General features: G+C 40.9%; 1 protein-coding gene across 3 annotated transcripts; it reads right to left on the reverse strand.

Annotated features, from left to right (window-relative positions):
• Positions 1-907: 907 nt before the first annotated feature.
• Positions 908-22,799, reverse strand: SLC35B3 (solute carrier family 35 member B3). 3 transcript variants are annotated; one of them, XM_033154540.1, is made up of 10 exons: positions 22,661-22,799; positions 17,038-17,293; positions 14,720-14,841; positions 13,418-13,572; positions 11,631-11,738; positions 8,098-8,195; positions 7,244-7,336; positions 6,652-6,763; positions 3,544-3,613; positions 908-1,992 (listed from the first exon to the last, which is right to left on the reverse strand). In XM_033154540.1, exons 2-10 carry the CDS (start codon positions 17,236-17,238, stop codon positions 1,842-1,844), a joined length of 1,110 nt encoding a protein of 369 aa, XP_033010431.1. In that variant the 5' UTR covers positions 17,239-17,293; positions 22,661-22,799; the 3' UTR covers positions 908-1,841. The 3 variants fall into 3 exon arrangements, with proteins under 3 accessions (XP_033010431.1, XP_033010432.1, XP_033010433.1); XM_033154541.1 differs by lacking the exon at positions 11,631-11,738; XM_033154542.1 differs by lacking the exons at positions 908-1,992; positions 3,544-3,613 and adding an exon at positions 4,448-4,888.
• Between the last annotated feature and the right edge of the window lie 589 nt (positions 22,800-23,388).

Below are 23,388 nucleotides of genomic sequence, written 5' to 3' on the forward strand. Positions count from 1 at the left end.
TGCACAGCGGTGAGTAGTTCTTATCTGTGTATATTTAGATATTCCTAGCTGTTTTACTTTGCAAATACATACATATCAATCCCTTTTGAAGGCAAGAGACAGATCAATAAAAGGTTACAATATATGTGCTTGTTTTGGTAAATCATGCTTCAAATGCCCACTTTTTCTAGGGTCTGTTCTGAATACAGCTGTTTCTATTTTGTTCCTCTTTTGTGGTGTTGTTGGGGGTGCCTTGTAACACCTTTTGTTAGTTTGCACACACCTCCAGCTGAGTTCTTTGGGTTTCAGAGTCTCCCACTTCTCCCTAGGAGTTAAAAAAAAAAACACCTCTCAAGGTGGTTAATGCACCTCGATACAAATGTGCATCTATGTAAATAGCTTCATGTAGCTTAATGCAGACACAAAATGTCATCTTCTCTTTTGGAGTTGGAGAATCTGTGGCTTTCCAGGTTTTCTGGCCTCCATCTCCCATCAGCCCCTACCAGCATGGCTAATGGTGAGGGATTATGTGATCTGTAGTTTAACAACTGGAGAGCCATAGGTTCGTCATCTGGTAAGAATCTGGTAAAAGACAAAACCATACCTGTTTTGAGTATCTGGATACAGTACAGCAGTGACTGTAACAACTCGTGAGATTATAAACCAATGTCAGGATTGCCTATATTTTTCAGTTGCAACCCAAGGAAGTGAAAACTGGGATTATGTGCAGCATTCAGCACCCTGAGAATTTTCGTATTTGTTTAAAAGAAATTTCTAGCTCCTAAGTCTATATATAGGCTTAAATGTGTTAAGAAGTTAAAAGGGAAAGCTAAGTTAAGTAACAGGTAAAAGTTTGGCACAGACATTCTACATAACTATAGTTCCCCATGATTTGCAGAAGCAAAAGGAAGAATGGAAAACAAGCAAATACACACATGTGCAGAATTTATTCATGTTGTGGAATTCAGCTTTTCATGGCACAGAATTTGTTAAAGTGCACAGTATAGAAAGCGCTCCACTGAATGAGCCCATTTCTAAGCTAATTAAAATATGCAATAATCAAAGTAATCCATCCTCCACTCTTTTAGCTACTTTCCTAGGTCCCACTCATTTCATTACAATATGGAGAGGTAGCAAGGAAATGAGTTGTCTGGTACATTAAGACCTTCTTGATACTTTAATGTGAAGGATCATTCCTTAAGAATCAACGAGAGAGTGAAAATGCATAGACAGGAGGCTGGTTCCTTGAAACGTGTCTCAAAGCCATCCACTTTAAGAGAATTTCATTTTGCTTTTTCCTCCAGAAGAAAACCTTCAATACCAAAAACAATGGGAATAGAAGCTTTAAGACTTTTTAAAAAAAATAATAAAAAAGTTATGGCATAATAATTAAAACCTCGTCGGCTTAACCTTTCAGTTTAGTCAATCAGGTTCTGATTAGTTTCTATCTTGTTTCAAAACAGTGTTACATTTAAATAAACTGATCCCAACAATAAAACACAAAGACCCACTTGATTTCAAGAGCAGCAGCAATTAAAATGCCCAGATTAATCACACACACCCTCTCCTATGTGCCCTATTTGGAGTGAAGATTTCAACAGCTCACATGAGAACCACTGTCGCTCAGAGCCCATCGTTAAATGCCATTATCCAGGCCGGGTTCCTGCACAGAATGAGACCTGAGCACTTCAAAGAGAGGGTTTTCACAGAGACGCTGATGTCCGCCATCTGCAAGTCGACGAAATGCCTTTGACTCCTTTGGTTTTAGTATCATTCCCTTTGGAAAACGAGTCAGCTGGAGACTATTGCAATGAAGTAACAGAAACAAACAGTCCAGCGCAACACATGGCACAAGCCACTGTCTACACCGTTTGGGACAACGTCCTTGTCTGTTTTTCTTCGGTACATTTATTCCAGAGACTGCGCACTGAAGGGAGTCTGAGTTTATCCATGTTCTTGCTGTAAACATTGAGGAATATACCAAGGACAACCAGCAAGCCTGACCACACATACCTAAAATGGAGAAAGAGGGGTGGAGCAACACATTAGCAACTGTATGTATGTAGGGCAAGGGTCCTGTAGGAAGCAAAGCGGTAGTCCCAGAATTTAAATTCGAATTTGTAAAGGGGTGGAGGAATATGGTAGACCTAAAAAATTAGCTTACATAAATATTCATCTGCCTTGGTAGCACAAGTCAGTAGAGCTGAGACTCTTAATGTCAGGGCTGTGGGTTCAAGCCCCATGTTGGGCAAAAGATTCCTGTATTGCAGGGGGTTAGACCAGATGACCCTCGCGGTCCCTTCCAACTCTATGATTCTATGGTTTATAATGCACCTTCTAATTTCCATAAAGCAAGATGGACTTGTATTCTCTCCGAAACCAAGGTTTCCATTTATTTCACTCGTCAGTTCACTGCTATTACAAAATGTGCGTTTTCCAAATTTCGTGAGAGCTAGGATGTGTTTTCGCTCTAAAAATTGGGTGAACACTTCGCTGTTATACCTATAAAGGTTTATTCTTAGTGACAATACGCACTCCCTGCCTTCTGAGCATCCCAACTGCTGTGTATGGGTCCTGGAAGGAAGGATGCCACACATATAAAAGAGGTGGCTCCCTATGCGGGGGGGGGGGGGGCGCTCTTCAGCTGCATCTCTGTATGGAGAGCGACTGAGCCCTTCTCCCCCAATCATACCTGGTAGAGAGGTGGGGCAACATTATCAACCCTGGTGAAGACTGATTAGGAGATAACAAAGCACGCATCTTCTTTGGGTGGGGTCTTAATTCATTTTAAAAGTTCGTTTACGTTTCAGATGGCATGTAATTTGGGGGTTTCTGGCAAACAATGTACAGTGGTACCTCGAGTTACAAATGCCTCAGGTTACAAATGCTTCAGGTTACAAACTTCGCTAATCTGTTACCTCGAGTTGAGAACTTTGCCCCAGGATGAGAATGGAAATTGTGTGCCGGTGGCGCAGTGGCAGCAAAAGGCCCCACTAGCAAAAGCATGCCTCTAGTTAAGAACAGTTTCAGGTTAAGAACGGAGCTCCGGAACAAATTAAGTTCGTAACTAGAGGTACCACTGTAACAACCTCCCACTTATAGCCATGTATCAAATTAATTTATCCAAGTGCCCCTTGCTTCTGTTCTTCATGTCTTAAGCTCATGCACCCGACACGAGTCAAGGATGGAACAAAAATAGAAAACAGAAATCCCACTGTGGGTGTAGCAAAGCATAGGCTTGCTTTTGTGGTTGTAGTGGTTAGAATGCAGGACTAGGACATGTGAGACCAGAGTTCAAATCCCTATTTGATCAGGAAGTTCAATGGGTGACCTTGGGCCAGTCACTAACCCTCAGCATTGTTGCGAGGACAATATGGAGGGTGGGAGAGCCATCTATGCTGCCTTGGGCTCCTTGGAGAAAAGGTGGAAATAATTTAATAAATAAACAATCCTTGCAGGTGGGCCATAAATTATCATAGGACGCGTTTGTGAATACATTTAAATCACAACATTATATACATTAGGTGTATTAATTAAAGTCAAAACATGTAGATGGATACTTACTGGAATGTAAATGGCTTTGCAAAAAACAGAAAAGAAAGTACAATTGTCATTGCTTTTCTTCCTGTTGTGACTGAAGGAAAACAAGTCCATTAAAACATTAGTTCCATCCCAACTAAAATACAGTTTCAATGCACCGAAACAGAAGCATCATGCAAAGGATGGCAAATGCGGCAATTACAACCTCACGCCTTACTGCAGCTTGCATTTGCTTGCAATAGACTGACATCATGGCCCCCAATACAGAGAAAGTTAGCTGCGCTTCAGCTCCACCAAAATGTACGGCATTTAAGTTAGGCATCACCAACTTATTCTATTGTTTTCACATCTGGTTTATTACTAATATTCTCTGGATTTAGAGGGGTGGTGGCCACATGGGTGTTGCTTTACATCTGCCACAGAGTGCGGTGTATGAAACGGCAAAGCATAAAGGTAAAGTTATTCCAATAATAACTTTATCAACATTCACCAAGCTCCAGACACAATATAAACCATAACCCTTAAAAAAAAGAGACACACAAAAAATTTGCTTGATCCAGAGCTCTGATCAATGCTGGAAGAAAGCTCTCATGACAGGCTCTCTCAGCTTGCATGATGATGTGCAATGCTTGAAGGTGCTTCTAAAGGGGTCCCATTTTTTTTGGGATACATGGTCGCCCAGAGGTGGTGAAGAAAAGGAACCAGAGAGACCAAAATCATTGCATGAGATCTCTTGAGTCTAACTACATAATAAGGGCTTTAAATCTATAGATCAGTCAGCAAAAGGTTTAGCTGCTTAATCAACGGGGAACCAATATCAATTGACAAGAGTACATTTTCATCGGCGAGGTTTCCAGTTATTCTTTACACTTGTTTTGGTCACGATTCATTATTGCAATAGGGTTTTTTTATGCATTAAAGGTAGTTTGGCTAACTGTGAGTGGTAAGTTTTGGTTCTATAATAAGCTGCAAGTCTCTTCCTTCCTTCAGTATCTCAAAATGGCACCTACTGTCTAACCGATTCAACTGATTAACTGGGGGAAAGGCAGATGATCAATCTATCAACTGGATCGGTTGCTCTAATAAATCTTGCAGCATTGCTGGCTGGTTACTACAGCTCCAGCCCATGGCAAGCACCTCATCCCCAGCACCTTTAGGCATCTATACAACCAAGCAGACTTCACAGGGTCTATGACTGTGCATGCTGGAATTCCCCTGCAGGCACAACAAGGTCAGCAAATTATGTTGCTCAGGCTGCCTGTCATTCTTCGGCTTTAGCAGAAGATTTTGTAGTTATGAAGCTTTTTTTATAGGGCGTCTTATCAGCCTTTCACCATACCGTATATCTGTCTCATTCTGCCACAATCCCCTGCAATGAAATAATATGCAGCAGTAACACAGAACTTTCCCCCCCTTCTTCTTCAATGGATAGCCAAAGCACTTCTTTATGGATGTGTTAAATATTTTATTTCCATTTTATAAAAAAATGAAAAATGGAGGCACGAGAAGGTGAAGCGATTTGTCCAAGGTCATTTGGGTGTTTGTTGCTAGAACTAAAAATGAGAGCTGGACATTAATTGGGGAGGAGGAGACTGTTCCTTCTATTTGTGCTTTTTTTTTAAAAAAAAACAACAACAACATAGCATTGTTTTTCCAGGTCTCTTAACTGCATTTATCTAATGGCAGGGCTCAATGAAGGCTGACAACCGGGCAGCCTAACCCCACACTTTAGCTGCTGTGGTATAAAGTGGTGACTTGTATAGCTGCCAAAACTGCATCCTCTGCTGGACAAATGGAGCAGTAATATGCAGCACTGGCCTGTGTGCCTTTTAAACAACTATACTGTAGCATGCTTGGCGCTGGCACCAGTCAAAGTGACCGCAACAGCCTTCAGAAACAAACAGGCAGATGGTAACCCTTTCTATCCTTGCTTACACACTCCTCTCTAAACGGGTTTGCATATACAGCTGCTTCCAGGGAAGGCTTAGGACCAAGACCCTAGTGCAGAAGTTGGGAGATCCTGTGTCTGGACCACACCTCCCATGAGCCCTGACCATTGGCCATGCCAGCGGGGGCTAGTGGGGGCTTGGAGCCCAACATCTTGTGGGGGTAAATGATCCTTTTCACCTTCTCTGTCCTGTTGTAGGCACAGACTCCTTGCCTCTGGACCTAAAGATGCCAGGAAATGTTTCCAGGGGAGTGGAAACATTTATTTTTTTCTGCTGGACTATAGGGTACAAGGCCAAGTCAATATCCTCACCAGTGCAACAGCAGGCTATCTGGTCCAATGTGGGTCATTTGATCATTCTCTCAAAGTCTACTATGCTGTCAGGGAAAATTCTTGGATATGGATTTAAAGTAATGCAACATGTGCTTTTAATATACAAAGACTAGCCCCAGAAGTCTGTTTGATGTATTTTTATAAAATAAATTTTATTAAGGTTTATAGAGAAAAAAATAAAGCTTAATATCTTATCCCCCATTTAACCAAACCAAGACTTTTATCTGCTTGATAGATGTGTCTAGGATCCTTCTAGAGCTTCTCACCCCACCCCCTTTCTAAGGTTAATATTTGGTCCCACCCACCACCAAATTATTTCCAATATTGTTTCTGAGAACTTATTTGTCATGCCTGCATAACTGAGCAGTGAATGTAATGCTTTAATGCTACTGAATTGACAGAATTCTTATTCGTATATAATTGGAATCCTGTTGAAGTAAGGAAAAATAAAAGATACCCCCTCCCCAATTTACAGCCAGGGAGCTTAGAGATGTTATAATTTAATCATTTCTTTTTCTCTACCTCATTTGCTTTTATACACATTTCTTTCCCATTTAATACATATCTGCCATGCATTTTTGAATTGCAAATGTGTGGAAGGTGACATTTACCTCCGCTGCAATGATCTATGTATTTGCGCAAGCAGTCTTGTAGGTGGAAGCATTGGATCAAAACAAAAAAGCGGTACGTAGCTAAGACACACTACCTCTCACCACATGAACCCATTAAACCATTCGCAGAACAAAAGAACAGGAGTCGGAGCAGAAATAATGTACAAGCTTTATCCCAAATCAGGAATTTTTTTTATTCAATTCTTCTGTTAAAAAATGAACTAAAAAAATGAACTGTACCTGTTACAGCTAAAAGAGCTCCAAAGATTTTAATCAGGGCTAGGACAAAAGAGATTCCAAAATAGCCAGTCAAGGAGAACAAGAATGCGTAGCCGTATGTTTGAACTGGGTGCTGCAGGAACAAAACGAAATATGAAACTGAGGAAGGTGCGAAACAAACCCCGAGGTACCGCAAAATGAAATAAATGCCTTTAATCAACTGCCCGAACCAAAGTAACAAAATCTTAAATCATTCACGATTTTATTTATTCTTATTGGAAAATTGAGAAAAGTCATAATGAAATGATAAAAAAATTACTCCTGGACTTTTCAAAGAATAAAAGTAATTTCTTATGAGCAAGTCAATGGATCACAGAATCAACTTGAATGCACATTTGTTTTTGTTGTTGTTTTTTACTTATTGCGTTATTTATAAACCATCAACTCATAAGAAAAGTATCAAGTGCAGTGAAAATAATCAAAGCACCATTAAAAAATGTTCAAGCAGAAATGCAAAGGCTAGTAATGTGATTTGTTCAAAATTAATATAACAGCACATGAATGGGGGGGGGGAGAGAATCACACTTTTTTAAATGGAAAAAAATATATTTACCTTTGAGCAAAATGTTACTGCAGGGGTTAAGCCACTAGTGCATGTCAGTCCCAATAAAATATACAGGAAACCTATTGAATAGGAATACAAAACCTGGAATAGTTACAAAAACAAATTATTTTAATCTTGTGGTATTTTTTTAAAATGCCATATATATTGTGTGCTCTATTAGCACATCTCTTTGCTGGAAGAATGTAATCTCTTTTGAAAGTTATGTTTTTTCAAGTATAACACAGGCAATAACCTCAGATATTAGCTTCTGAGTGACTTGCTGGATAAACACGCCTCAACTGGCAATTGATATACCCTTACAAGGTGATTCTCTGGTTAACAGATCTGCCGATTTATACAGCCATGTTCTGAGTGAGAGTTATCATGAATTAAATGGCAACTGCGTGCCTTGGCCTTACCCAAGTTACACAGCAGTAGTTGCTGGTTGTGAAGACAAATCTTTTAATTTTTAATAAAACTCTGTCTGAAGTTGCACTCCGGTCTCTTTATTTTTAAATTCACAATTTCTCTTGCCATTAACTTAGGCCAGAGCAACAATTTTTTACTATTGCCAACAACCAGACTGGACTATTCCTGTACAGGCAACCCTCCATTTACGTAGGGGTTATGTTGTGAGGCACCACATGCTAAAGTGAAATCGCGTATATTTGAAACACCGTTGACAAAGCCTGCCCCACCCCATTACTCAATGTTTTTGTGATGTTTTCAGGTCACTTCTGGGTTCAATGCAATGCACATTTTTAAATCACGGCTGACTAACTTAAAATAGTAGACAGAAATAGAACAGAACTCCGCCCCATAGCTCCCATAACTGAATGAAATTATAGAAGGGGAACATTTACCATTTCAGAGTTGGAGCCATTGTGCAACTTCATAGCCTTTTCCTGCACGTTTCCTATAACGGCGTCTGCACAGAGGGCAAGGGATATAAGGACCACACCTTCAAGGAATCAGAAAAGGACTTAACATAAAATAAAACAATAGACGCATACTCTAACATTATGGATAGAATTCACTGTTGCACTAAGGCAATTGTTCTGTCAGAGCAAACGTTTTTGCTTGCCAGCTCGAACTCTCTCTCCTCATCACCAAAACTGGAATTGTCTCATTTGTGCAAGTGGGATGCCACAAATAAATATCGCCCATGGTTCTTCTGATGTAGAACTATTGGAGTCATAGGTGCCAACTTCCTGGGCCCCTGGGTGCCCACAAAGTTCCCCATGAAGGGGCCGGGAACCCATAAAATTCTGTGCCAGGGCCATGGGGCCAATTTGGCACTCCTGATTGGAGTTTAGAAAACAACACAAAGGCTATACATTCTCTTATTCTTTGCACTTTTAAAATCTGTGTAAGACCCGCTTTTTGCATATGATGCAAAGAACAACACAAAAGCAACCATATTCTCCATTTTGGTGGGGAAAGAGCAGAAGGGATATATTTTAGAGGGATATACTTTGCAATATATATTCTTTCCAGATAGCAAAGAAAGCAACAACTGCTTGACGGGTAACAACATTTTAAATGTTTTAAATCAATCAAATCAATTAATTAATGAAATTAACAGAATTTGTATTGCTGCATATTTAGGCTTATTGCGTTTCCCATTTTTTACACAACATCGCTTACCATGTTTTTCAATACTGTACTATTAAAAGAGCCTTAAATCTAATTTTCCAGCCTTTGATGGGCACAATATGGGTGATACTGTTCACACATCCGATACTTTAAATGCACTCGGCTTTTATGCTTCTAACATTTGTATCAGCAAAAATTACAAGTTCCATTTAACCTCAAAGCTCAGTTTTGTCTCCTTGGGCAAAAGCTGTCACATGTAAATAGATTTGCCCTTGACAATGTGAATGTTTAAAGAATTTTGATTAAATTATGCAACTCAAAAAATGCTTCAGCTAAGAATAATACAAGCTTGAGTGTAAATGCTTCCACAACAATTTGATTATAAACTAGTGAAAGGAAATCTAATATTATTTAGTGACCAGGAACAGGGCTGCATGCACTGCAAGGCAAGTTGAGAACCTGACATTGTGACTGACTTATGAAAACTTTATTTCAGCACAATGACAGCAAAACATTTTGCTCGAGACACATAATTTTTTAGCAGGACCCAAGGCAAATCTGAACACAACGGCCGTACTGGGGTGTCAAGAAAACCATAGCTTAGTGACGAGATCAAGCTGCATTCTGTGCTCCTTGCTCACACAATTACAAGGAAGAGTTTTGAAGCGTTTGCTTAGGTTTGATGTTGACTTGTGATGTTAACATTAGCCACCATTGACAATGCAATAAGCCACAGTTAAGCAGAAACAAAATTGAACAGTTCTGAATTCCTTGTGGAGGAGGGAAAAGGAGCAGAGTTTAACCTCAAGGCTTGTTTTGATTTGTTCATATCATGCTAAACCATAAGTCAGTGCAAGGGTGGATAACCTTTAGGTTCTTCATATTCCCCCACTTTGCTACCAAATTTTGACAAATCCACCCAACATAATGACATCAGGCGAGTTATCCTACACACCTGTTAAAGGTGGTCCACAGGGTTGTGGGAAAATAGTGACTTCACGGCACTACACAAGGTTTGCACAGTGTTTCAAAGTGCTGCCGATCAGCAGGCTTAAACTCCATTGCCCATCAGCTGAGAGGGAGGGAATTAAAGGCTGCTTTCTGTGGGGCTCAGTTGCATGCACAGGTTCCCAGTGGATAACTTCTGCAGCCAAACCAAGCAGGCTTGAACTCGCCACCTATCAGCCGAGGAACTTGGTCAAGTAGCTGAATCAGCTGCCACTCTATCTGCCCCACATATGACATGAGGGGGGGCAGGTAGGTGCCATTTAGGGGGAATGATCTGGTGGGTCATATTTGGCCCACAGACTGGTGGTTGCCCAACCCTGTTTTTACTGTGACATCTGAACTGGCAGACTGAATTTCCTGCTGTAGTGTAAACGTTCTTTATTCTACACCCTACCATCCATGTACACAATACTTTAAAGCACAAGCGAAGAAAGTAAACCAACTCCCTATCTCAAGGTAATTTACATTTAAATTTGGACAGTGGCAAAACAGATGAACGGGAAAGCTGAAGTCAACATAAGAAACATGAGCAAATGCAGTTTACGTAAACTTCATTGCAGCTGGGCATGAAGACTGGGGGTTAAAGCAAAAACTTCAGAGAAAAGGGAGGACACCTGAGAACATCCCTACAAGTTCAGGCTACTTTATTGTACTGATCCTTGGATTATATGTTCCTCCTTCCATCTCCTAATGGGCTGACAATTCATTTCTCTTAAAATAATAATCATCCTGATAAAAGTAGAAATATACAAGGTTGTTGCATTACATGCCCAACTTCTGGTAGTAAAGTAAAACCCCTGGTTATAATTACTCAGAGTCCTAAACACCATCTCTTTTTTTGTACAGCAAATACACACATGTAGAAACCAGCAATAATATTAAGCACTGAAGGAAAGAGATGGCTTTACATAGATTTTTTTTTTGAAACAAGACATATGGGATCAGCTTTGCCCTCAGAGTGCATAGTCTCCTGCTTCATTAAGTATGCATCTTGTAAAGGTCGTGGAGTTCGACTGCTATTCAGCAAAGGGTTCTGCTTTACAGAACTCATTTTCCTCTCTTTTTATTTTTTATTTTCCACATAGAAAATTGCATGCAAAAGTATATTCCCAGGCTGACTGCAAGTGAAGTATTGAACAATCAGGAAAAGTCTAATTTAAAATTGAAATTTTAATTAAAAAATAAACCTGGGATGCAATGTGTTCTGTTATATTGCAAGCAGAATGCAAAGGGGTATATGGTGGCTGGTATTCCTTCAGGGGAATGGGTTCCAAACCTGACCTCTTCAACCATTATGAGAACAGCCTTTTCTTTTTTCTTTGGTAAAATCAACAAGGAGGTTCTCCTTCACAAGCTCTACAGAAATTTTCTCAGTGGCTGTTAAGGCACAGTCCTAATCCTAGATCCATAATTCTAGATAAACAACTACCTGTCATTTAGAAAATACCTGAAGGCAGCCCTGTTTAGGGAAGTTTTTAATTTGTGACTTTGTATTGTATTTTGGTATTTGTTGGAGGCCGCCCAGAGTGGCTGGGGAGACCCGGCCAGATGGGCAGGGTATAAATAAATAAATAAATAAATAAATAAATAAATAAATAAATAATAATAGATCCACTGGGATGAGAGAGTTAGGACATGGCAGATCTCCAACTCAGCCAAGCAGGTTCCCAGCTCAAGTGGCCTATGCCAGTGTACGCACCCACCACCCTGGCTCAGCTGGAGCTACGCCAATTTCCTTCTCCAAAAACACATCAATTCCTATCAGAGTATGAATTTCCATTAAAGATTTTACCTGTTAAGTCAAAATTTGGTGCAATGGTGCTGTCAGCTAGAGTAAACCATATTAAGCCCAAGCTCATACACACTGCAGCAGAAACGTCCGCAATATTGTAACGTTTTCCTGTGCAGGAAAAAAAGGAGAAGTTGACACCATGCAATGATGGAAGATTTAAATTCTTCAGTTCATTTGGTACTGAGTACACAGCAAGTAAATAAATAAATATTCAATTCACCGCCTAACTCAAGCTCTTGGGGGCAAATCCTAAGTCTCATTATCCACCTTGTTGCTGCCTGAGTGTGGTCTTTTTCCACATTGGTGCAGCAACATATATAATAAAAAGAACCAATGGAAGGCATGGATGGAGTTACACACTGTGTCAGTGCACCCTCTCCCTGGCAGCACAGAGTACAGTCATACCTTGGATCCTGAATGCCCTGGAACACAGACGTTTTGGCTCCCGAACGCCGCAACCCCAGAAGTGATTGTTCCGGTGTTCGAACCTTCTTTTGGAATCCGAACGTCCAATGGGGCTTCTGATTGGCTGCAGGAGCTTCCTGCAGCCAATCAGAAGCCGTGCTTTGGTTTCCAAACATTTTGGAAGTTGAACGGACTTCCAAAACAGATTCTATTCAACTTCAAAGGTACGACAAGAGAAGCATCCTTTGTCTCTATGGTGCGTACATTTGCTGGACTGTTGTGTGACGTAGCGATGCAGAGGCAGCAACCATGCCACTGGAGGAACGTATGAACCAGCCCTCAGTGGCAATATCCTGACACCTAGTATCAAAATAGGTGGCCTACAGAGACATTTTCTGCTAGACCTGAAACTTTATAACATATAGTTTTGTAACAACGTCCAAAATCTCGGGGCATGTGGATACTGAAATTTTGCAGGTGGTATGTTTCACCTCCCATTCTAGATGCTTCAAAGGTTTCACTTCACCATAACCAAATTCAAAAAAACTAGCCAGCTGAACTAAAAGCAACAGAATGCCAATTCAAAAGGTGGTTTTCTTAGGTTTCCCATAGAGTAAAAATAACCCATATAAGTGAGCCTCTCCTCATCAAATGAAAGCAGTAGCACCTTGGGGATTTCATAAACAGAGTTAGTAGATAAATTATTCTAGGCTCAGGCAAGAAATGTCAAACTTTTTCAAAGTGAAGCCACCACCACGAGCCTCCCCAAAACCATTAACAAGCCTCAACCCTGCAATGTTAATTTTTATTCAGTGGCTGAGGTGTAGCATGATCAGCACAAAAAAAAGAAGGCGGCTCTGGTCATATCCTTAAAGAAACAAAAAGACTGCCTTACTTGCCTCTCCTCCCCAAAAATAATTCAACACAACAGAATTACAACGACTTTCACCAAACTCTCTCTCTCTCAGTGTGTGTGTGTGTGTGTGTGTGTGTGTGAGAGAGAGAGAGAGAGAGAGAGAGAGAAATTGAGGAATATAGGTCACAAGAGACACTCAATGCAAGTTCAGATAATAATTCTGCCTCAATTACCAGCTATCTACATTTTGGACAGTCTAAATCAGGAATGCATCAAAAATATTTTCCCAATCACATTCTAAGATTCTCCATCCTACAAGTTGCTTCTAGGCCTCCCTTGCAGTTTTGTTTTGATTCATTTTGGTTATTGACTCAAATTCAAAATCAATCCAGGATTTCAAAGTAACTTAAGACCTCCACAGTGAAGCAATGGATAGGGTTTAGGGAAGAGAAAATAAACCACTGCTGGGTCTTTACAAGTTTATTTTCTGAAATGAATAGCATTCAATAGCAAGAATAAGGCATACCTTGTATAAAGACTCCTCCTATCATAACTGGGATCAGTTTACAGCACTTGAAGATTACTTGTGTAGGATAATTCAGATATCCTAAGGAGGTATTTGATAAACCCATTGTCCCCACTGTTAGGAAAGCTATTATCATGTAGGTTTTGCCTGGGATCCTGAAAAATATAAATGAAGCTCTGTATTGGGGAGCAAATGTCAACACTAAAAGAGAGGCTTTAATATTGTGGCAAGTAAAGATTATTAATCAAACTGCTGACTTTTCATTGAATTCAAAGTAGTGCTGAAATCTGAATTTATTTTTTATTTAATTAGACATAATAAACCAGAAAACTTAACTACTGTAATATCATTTACTGCCACTATGTTGGCGATTTATTGTATTTTATTGTATTTTACAACGGAAGATGTAAAATTTATTGTATTTTATTGTATTTTACAACGGAAGATATAAAAGCATGATATTTAATGCCTTTCATTCATTGCCCTACACAGACATGCAGAATACAACATATTCTGTACCAATCAGTGGGATTAATCCAAAATAACTGTCCTGAGAACAGTGACTTTCCTGTAGGCTCAGATAATATAAAACCTCAAACCCCTGAACTTTACTTACTATACAGCCCTAGAAAAAAAATTAATGCCCAAAGAAGTGTTGGGATATCAACAGCCCAACTTCTTTTCTGAGCGGCCTTTGGATTGAACTGGAAGGCTGCTCTTACAGGTCTTCCAGATTTCAGGAGTAATTTCTTAGGAGTTACTGGATGGGAGATCTGTGATCAGTAAGGTCTGCTTCATGCATGGAAGCTCCCCATACAGTCCGTTGGATCCTAGCCTTTTTGCAGGAGTTTCCATTTTAACACTACTCAAATATTTCAGGAATCAACTCTGGAATCAGCTGACATCAAGCATGTGATATGAGTAGATTATAAAAGCCACAAAGAAAAATGATTCTCTTTTTCAGTATAAAATAAATGAGAAATGTATGCATCTGTTGCTATGTTTTTATTAATTTTAAAATTTGTGCCAATTAAGTGATCTTAAAGTAACTCCCCACATTAAGAGGGGAGGGAGAGAAATTCTACTGCATGCTCATTTTTCATTGGGCTGACAACTCCACAAGTCAACACCATGGGCACTGTCATGGAATCTCACTAAATCAGAAAAAAAAAATGTTTAGAAATAATATTTGACTGATTTCTGCCCCAATTCAACTTCACAAATCATTTCTGGTTAAATAGTTAATCAAATTTAACCCACATAATAATATGAAAAAGTAAGACTATACAGATAATATCATACCGTCTCCTTTTGTCCTGAATAAGCTGTAGTTCTATGAGTCCAAAAATGGAATAAAACCCAAATTGCACTAATGTAAGATACCACCCAAAGGGTTTAAAACCTTCCACTGAAAATATCAGTTCCTGGAAGAGGGAAAACAGAGAAACATTAGACTTACTCAGAAATTTGCTTCTAATTTTTTTGCGTCCCAACTTAAAAATATTGGACAGAATTATCATTAGCTTAATGAATCTGGCTAGCCATCCTGTCTAGTTAAGGCTTGGTATTAATTTGTATACTCTTTTTGACTTGATTTTAATTCATGTACTTTTGTTTTTGAACATCAGTGTGAAAAGCAAGCACCAGCATCAGATATCCTATTTTGTTGGCCCATTGGGTGGGTTTTAAATTCAGAGAAATGTCCCCTTCATCTACTCACCTTTTGTGCAAGACTCCAGCATCACATAAGAAAAACCCTACTTGATGAGTCCATCTAGGCCTGCCTTCCATTTCTAAGACTGATGAGACAAATATAGGACACAAAGGCCCACTCTCAACTCTTTGCTCCTCAGCATCTAGATTCAGACTGCTTCCTAACACGGAGCTTCCATTTGGCTATCACATAGCCGTTTATGTCTCTGGATTTGTCTAAACTCCTTTTAAAGACTTCAAAGTTATTGGCCACTGCTATCATTGCTGTAGAGAATTCCCTGTATGATTTATGCATTGTGTGAAGCAGTTCTTTGTTTAGTCCGTCCTGACTCTTACCAACCTGTTTCCTTGGGTGATCCCTGTTGAATGTTACAGTTTAAGGTTCATTACTGTTCCACAGAAATATCTCTTTAAAAGATAGAAGGAAATGAACTGACCTAGTTTTGCAGCTGTGGGGCAGTACAGCGGGTGGTGTTAAGTTTGTATTGATTTAAGGCGTATCAGCAATCAGATATAGTATATAAGGAGGTCTGCGTACCTATCTCAGTAACCTAGGTGGTGGGTCACTGGATGGGTCATGTTTCTGTAATGTTCTTATAGCTAATGTAATTTCTGTTATTTTTCCTTTAATTAAATCAACTCCTAGTTATGCTTTACAGTCTCCTCAGCCTTTTGTTGCGCAGTTGCTCAGTTAAATATGCCAACAATCCCAAGTTCTAGCGTTGTAAGAGAATTTTCTTTGTCCTTCCTCTACACCATTCTTAACACTATAAAGTCCTATCATGCCCTCCATCCCCTAGTCATATTTTCCCCCTCAACTACAAAGCATTAAATCATTTTAAACTTTACTAAGATGGTAAGGAGCTCCAATCTGAGGGCCTTCTTAGTAGTGGCGCCCACCCTGTGGAATGCCCTCCCATCAGATATCAAAAACCAATTATATAACTTTCCGTAGACCTCTGAAGGCAGTCCTGTATCGGGAAGCTTTTAATGTCTTAGGTCTTGTGTGTTCTTTTATATTCTGTTGGAAGCTGCCCAGAGTGGCTGGGGCAACCCAGTTAAATGAGTGGGGTAAAAGTAATAAATTATTATTACTGTTTTCATTAGCCTTTGCTGCACCTTTTCCAGCCGATGGTATATTTTTAGAGATGCGGCAACCAGAACCGTACACATTATTCAGTGTGTTATTCCCATCAATCTGTCATGGGCACATTTTACTGGTGTTTTTTAAATCTCTTTCGCTAATAATCTCAGACATGGCTTTGGGAGATTTTACAGAAGCTGCACACCAATTTGATGTTTCCATTCCATACACCAAGATTCCCAAATCTAATTCTTGTTACGCACGGCCGGTTCAGACCCCATCACTGTGTATGTGACGACAGGACAACAGGCCCCAAGTTGTGTCTTGCCAGCTGAAGCTCAGATCTGGATCTGGCTAGATGGAAGACATCTCGTGGTTCCACTGCCCTCAAGACATTCAGGATGATGGTAGTCTGGGAGAGGACATTCTCACTGACAGCGCTTAATTTGTGGGACTGCCTCACCGAAGAGGTGTGTGTGTGTGGCATCCCCACTATACTGTTTATATGCTTTCTGTTGTATGATGAAGACACACATTTTCACTCTGTACTTTGACAACTGACACTTCGACATTTTTAGGACCCACCCCATTCTTGTGGCTGTAATTTGTTTTAAGCTGTTTTCGATAATTGCATTTTCAAACTGCTGTGGCCTATCATGAAACCTTTGGGTGACGGACAGGTAATAAATTAAGTAACAGTAGAAAATAAGCCCTCATATCTGCATCAAGCCACTACAGATTACAATAGAATTTTATTGAGTAATACATTATTCTGAAGAAGAAAACACAAGCATTACCATAAGCAGTAAATAACAACACTTACCTGCAGATATCCATAAATAAGATAAAACAGAAATACTCCAGAAACGCAAATGAAAAACTGGGTAGCCTTGTTAAATTTGCTGAGATTAATGCCAAGGACAACTACATCATCTACTGATTTGATGTGTGGAGACATAGCTTGGGACTTTGAAGGTACGCTGATAGAAACATACTTCCGAGAGGAATTGAATTTCAGATCCATGATTCCTAGCTTGCTGCATTCGGTGGCGATGAAATCTTTGATGTTTGTTTGAAAGCTGGAAGAAACAAGTTTAGACTGAATCATGACAGCATTCAAATGAAAACCACAACAGTCCCATATTCCAAGCACATTTTTAATTTTAACTGAATCAATCTAAGACTGTAGAAGGATTTTTAAAATTCCATTATTATGGAAACCACCATGCTGACTGGTGCATGGTTGTTTACACTGTCGGCATGGTGGTTTCAATAATAATAATAATAATAATAATAATGGAATTTCTATATGACTAAAATCTCTGATCCTGATTCTACAGAGGCAGCAGAATTAACATAATACCATAGATAGGAAATTTGACAATTCCCAATTTTGTTGGCTAAACTCAACACAGCTGCTTAACAATCAAGCTTCAACAAACGTGAAGCCAGCACACTTCCCTTTTCTTGAAATTCAAGCACACCCACCTTGGATTCGCTAAAAAGGTGGGGGGAGATTTAAGATCAGTTATAATTTTGGCTGCCTCGGCCATCTTTATGTTAAAATACCTTGCAGCAGGGGCATCCCATGTGCCTCCATAGATGCTGGATAGAGAGAGTTCCCTGCTCTGCTACTATAAAATGGTAATCTTAATTTGTGAAACCAAAACGATGTGCACATTCTCATCTGTGAGTACAGGATAAACAATGAGAATTCAAACATTGTTGTATGCTACCTTTCTTGCAAGGTGTTTTGAGTAAAAGAAACAGGTTAGAAATATAGTAAGGAACTATATAGGCATGTATTATGCAAGAAAAAATGTATTTATTAAACAGAATGCCTAGCTGGATTTGTCAGTCATACACTGCTTCAAAACAATACAGTAATTGCTAACTGTGTTACACGACAACTCTTCCTGTTTTGCACCTTCAGGCTAAATATACCGTTCGGTCAATGTTCTCTAAAAGTTCCTATCAGCAGCTTAGCTAGGAGTTAGTAATTAATTTTCATTTGCCTGGATATACTAGTAAAATCTTACTAGTATATCCAGTATACTATGCGAGAGGCAGTAAAGGATAGGCGTGCCTGGCGTGCTCTGGTCCATGGGGTCACGAAGAGTCGGACACGACTGAACAACAACAACAACAACAACAACAACTAGTAAAATGCAACTTTATGCATTTGGGGATTATCTATGGAAGTATCCCCTTTATAGTTCTTTACTTCGTGGTAAGTGTTTCTCCACCTAAGAGAGCCTTCCCCCAATAAATTGGATCCAAGTGGAGATTGCTACTGCACAAAGCTTGTGTTGTGTGAGCCTTCAGCACGTGTTGGCATCACAATACTTACAAACTCATATGAATGCATTACCACTTTGCTTATTCCTCCCCATGCTTTCTTCCTTTCTTTTTTCCAGTTAAGATCACAAGTTGCCAAACAAATCCTCAGCTGTTCTTTCAAAAACAAGGAACACCGACCTTTTCATTTGTGGATGTGTTAAACTGACAGCTGCCATTGATGATTAAATAATGGATCTCTTGAAATGAGCACACATCTTAATAGAACATGTATCGACACATTTACTCTTCCCCCAAAATCTTTTTTCACTTGTCTCCTTTGTCCTTGTCACAAGCATGCTTACTGAAGTCTGGCTAGCAGCTCTTCAGAAACAAGATAAATTCTCTGTATGTGCCAAACTGGGCATAGCTTAAAAAAAATTCAGAATACCTGTCATCTTGGATGGAGGGGTAAAAATCTTCCAAGTCTGATCACATTTTTTTTTAAATAAAAGTAGAGAATACATGTTTGGAGATGTGTGGGATAGGAACATACGAAGCTGCCTTACACCAAGTCAGACCGTTGGTACATCTAGCTTGGCAATGTCTACACTGACTGGCAGCAGGTCTTCAGGGTTTCAGAAAGGGTTCTCTTCCAGTCCTATCTAGAAATGTAATCTGGGCCCTTTTGCAAGCAAAGCAGGTGCTCTACCACTGGCCTATGACCCTTGCCCGAGAAGGGTCAACTAATTTATTATGGAAACGGTGCCTGGCATAGGAATGAACATTTTTCCCTGTGAGAGTTGACCACAAATCACTTCTGTGGCAGGGACTCTGCACAAACTCTGCACTACCTGTTAACAACACATCTTGGTTACCCTCCTTGGTCACACACATTCCAACTTGTCAACATCCTTCTTAAATTGTGGTGCCCAGAATTGGACACAGTATTCCAGGTGTGGTCTGACCATGGCAGAATAGAGTGGCACTATTGCTTCCCTTTATCTGGACGCTATAGTTCTGTGGATGCAGCCTAGAATAGCATTAGGTTTGTTTGTTTGTTTTTTTGCTGCTGCATCAATTATCCAAAGGGCTGTCATGGAAGTTGGATCAAACTTGTTTTCTCCTGCTCCAGAGGGTAGGATCTGAACCAATGAATTCAAGTTACAAAAAAGGAGATTTCGACTAAACATCAGGAAGAACCTTCTGACAGTAAGAGCTGTTTGACAGCGGAATGGACTCCCTTGGGAGGTGGTGTACTCTCTTTTGCTGGAGATTTTTAAGCAGAGGTTGGATGGCCATATGTCATGGATGCTTTAAATGAGATTCCTGCATTGTAGGGGGTGAACTTGGGGTCCCTTCCAACTTTACAATTTTAAGATTCTATGAAGAGGATGCTAGCTCTTTGTATACTTTGTGTTCTGTCTCTCAACAACAGGTGAAACATGTTTAAACAGAGATACAATTAACAGGGTTTTTTTGTAATATTGTTTCTTTTTGTCTTTTGTTGCTTTTGTTGTAAGCAGTTTTGGATGGGCATTTGCCCAGAAAAGTGGCAAGAAAATATTTTGATTAAAAAAAAATACATTCTAAAGAAAACAGAGAGGCATGCAGCTCAGTGGCAACATAAAACTTATTGTCCCAATGTTTTCCCATATACATTCAACAGCCATTGGTAAGAATGTAAATGTAAGTGCAAATAAGCAGTGTAAAGTGCATAAGGGCGAAGAAATCAATACTGGGCTACAATTCTTACTTCTCTGAAAGTAATTCTCATAGAACTCAATCTCGCAGGTGATTTCTTAGTGTCTAGGATTGGGCTGCGAGCAAATTTTGAATACGCATTTTCCATTAAAGGTAATTTGGAACTAATGCTTTCACCAAAATATCCTCCACCATCAAATTAAGAGTTTTATGCACACATAGTTCTTATTGTCCTTCCATTATTACAGGAACTTCTCAATCTGGTTTGGCTATACTGTGGTGAGGCACAAATGGCTCTAGGATTTCCAAGCATATCAACCACGACACAATTCCTTGCTTTAACAGCCGAAAAGACAGAAATTCATCAAGTGTACCTTTTCCCAACAATAATATGTAGTAGTGGGCACATTTCATTCTGTTACTGTGTTGTTAAAAGGCACAATGGACTGGTTCACAGGTCATGCCATGCCAAACCATGACTTAATGTGAATGCGGGGGGGGGGGGTGTTCCTCAGGAAGGAGATCAGAGGCATTTCATTCCTCCAACACTAATGGATCCCGGTGGGTTACACACACTTTGCAAAGGAGCAAACTGTCTTCCTCTTATCTCCGCATCCCCCTCCTTTTTTCATTTTTGCTCCAATCTTGCTTTGGCACGGTGATTTCAGGTAGAAATTTCAGGGCAAATGGATGGGTGAAAGGATGCAAGCAAATAACTGTAAGGAAACAGGTTGTTTTCCTCCCCACTTTTTCAACCCGCAAAGTGTGTATGACCCATTCAGAATCAGCTGGCGGTGGTGCAAACCCAGTTACGCAACAACAGCAACTTGTAAGCATATCTGCCACTGCTTTGCATCCCATCTTTTCAAAGAAAGAGAAGCTTATTGGTGCTACCTGCTGCTCTCCCACCCACCACACCACTCCAATCCACTTTGACTAGCCCACTTCTCCTTTGCCATCTTGCCTTGCCTTCTGCAGCTGCCGTACAGCAAGGGTGAGGGAATGAAAGTCCCATTCTCCTCCAACCCTTTCAGAAAGAGAAAAGACACACCTGAATGGGTGGGTGAGGGATGGAGCCCACTTTTGCAGAGAGGACATTGCTGCCATGTAACAGACAGGTGGAGGATAGATCTCTGCGTTCTCTCCACCCCTCACAAAAGAAAAAAAGCTAGTTGGCCTGCCTTGCCGCTGCCATGCAGATGGGCAAGGGGTGGTGCCCTTGGTCTTCCCAATCCACGGGAAAAAAGTGCCATCTTTTATGCGATTTGCAGTTTCCTCTCCTTGCACCAGCTTTGGGAAGGGAATGAATTTCTGTCATGAAATTATAAGTGTTGCATATAAGGCAATATGCACCCTGGTTTCAGAAGTGGCTGCAGAACTGGCCCAAGACATTTTGCTACCTGAGGCAAAGCGGCAAATGGTGTCTTCGCGGCCAACCTTGCACAGCCAGCCAAGTTATTTCGGTGCCAAGGCAATAATAATAATAATGACAATCACTTTCCCACTCAGACAGTAAGAACACAACAACAAATCACAAACCAATTTGCTACCTTTTCATTAAGGCAAGCTTAAGCAGCTTCCTCAACTCTTCCCAATAGAAGGGGAAGCCCAGAGCCATTTTGCTCAAGTTACTCTGAGCGCAAGCTACTTATGGGTCAGTGCACCTAGCTGTTTGCCAGGTTTATGGCTTGAGTGCACCCGGGGGTTGGACTAGATGACCCTAGGGATCCCTTCCAACTCAACAATTCTATGATTCTAATTTCCTAACCCCAACAATAAATCTAGAATTCCTGATCAGCCAACCTCCCTTTAAGCCCGAAAGGGAAGGTTGACACCTCCAGACTGAAGCCCCCCACTCCCCACCCACCCCTCCTGCCCTTCTAACCCTTTCCAAATCTGTCGATGGGAAACAGGACTGCAGGGAGGGAGAGGAGCCGCGCTGGAGCAAGAACCGTTTTGTTTCCGTTTCCTTCGGAGCATAAGCCTGAAAATGCAATGCTAAATCCTTTTACACCTTCAAACGAACAAAATAAACGCGATTCACACTTTTTTTTTTTTTTTTAAAGAGAGAAATCGCTTCTGTTTCTTTCAGAGCTGAAGCCTGAAAATGCAATGTTTTTAAACGGTTAAAAACAAACGCTGTTTGCAAATAAAAGTTCTGGAAAGGGAGGAAAGCCTCTGGCTGTTAAAGCAGAAGGTTGGTGGTTCGAGGCCACCCAGGGTAGGCGGTGGGGAGGATCGCATGGGGTTGGACTAGATGACCCTTGGGGGTCCCTTCTGTGATTCTAGGGCAGCCGCGGGAGGAGGAAGCCGCAAGAAGAAACAGCCGCGGATCCCACCCACCCCCCGGCCAGGCGTGGCTCAGCCTCTCCCTTCCCCGCCCAACTTCGGGAGATGCCCTCCCGGAAGCGGCCCTCCCACCCCGCCGCCGCCTCCTCCTCCTCCCCCCGCGCCCATGCCAGTACCTGAACCCGCAGAGGCGGGCTGGATGGGGCCGTGGCGGGGAAGAGGAGCGCAGGCAGACGGACACCGTCGCTCCGGCCCCCGCCGCCGCTGCCGCTCCCCCTCAAGCGGCCAAAATGGCGGGGAGCGCCGAGCTCATCGAGCCGTTGCCGCGCGTCGGGTTGGTTGCTCGGCGCTCTTCCGGCTCGGCCTGGCGCCGCTCTCCGCGGCTTGGAAGCGGCCCTTTAAAGCTGGAGCTCGCGGCGCTGGCGCTGCCTCTGCCTTGCGTGGACGGGGCAGGCGCGTGCCACGTCGGCGCGCATCCAGGGATGCTAGAGACCTTTCCAGGGATCCAGGCGCTGCTCTGTGCATGCTCCCCCCCCCCGCCCCCCAATCTTTCTCCACCACCTTGTATAGACTTCTTCTTCTTCTTCTTCTTCTTCTTCTATTTTTAATGCCTTATGTTTATATATATATATATATATATATATATATATATATATATATATATATATATATATGTGTGTGTGTGTGTGTGTGTGTGTGTGTGCGCGCGCGCACACGCAATTTTTTTAAATTACATTTTCTGTTTAAAATGCTCATTTTAACATCCTTAAAATATCAGTGCCTTCCCTTCTTCTCTTTCCATGGTTCATTTTTGCATATCATAAATCCTTGCATAATTTACAAAAACCAAACCGTTCAATATTGCATTATTGCATCCATCAAAACTAATTTACACTGTTGGATT

Source organism: Lacerta agilis, chromosome 7 (assembly GCF_009819535.1).
Source record: "Lacerta agilis isolate rLacAgi1 chromosome 7, rLacAgi1.pri, whole genome shotgun sequence".
Classification (NCBI taxonomy): Eukaryota; Metazoa; Chordata; class Lepidosauria; order Squamata; family Lacertidae; genus Lacerta; species Lacerta agilis.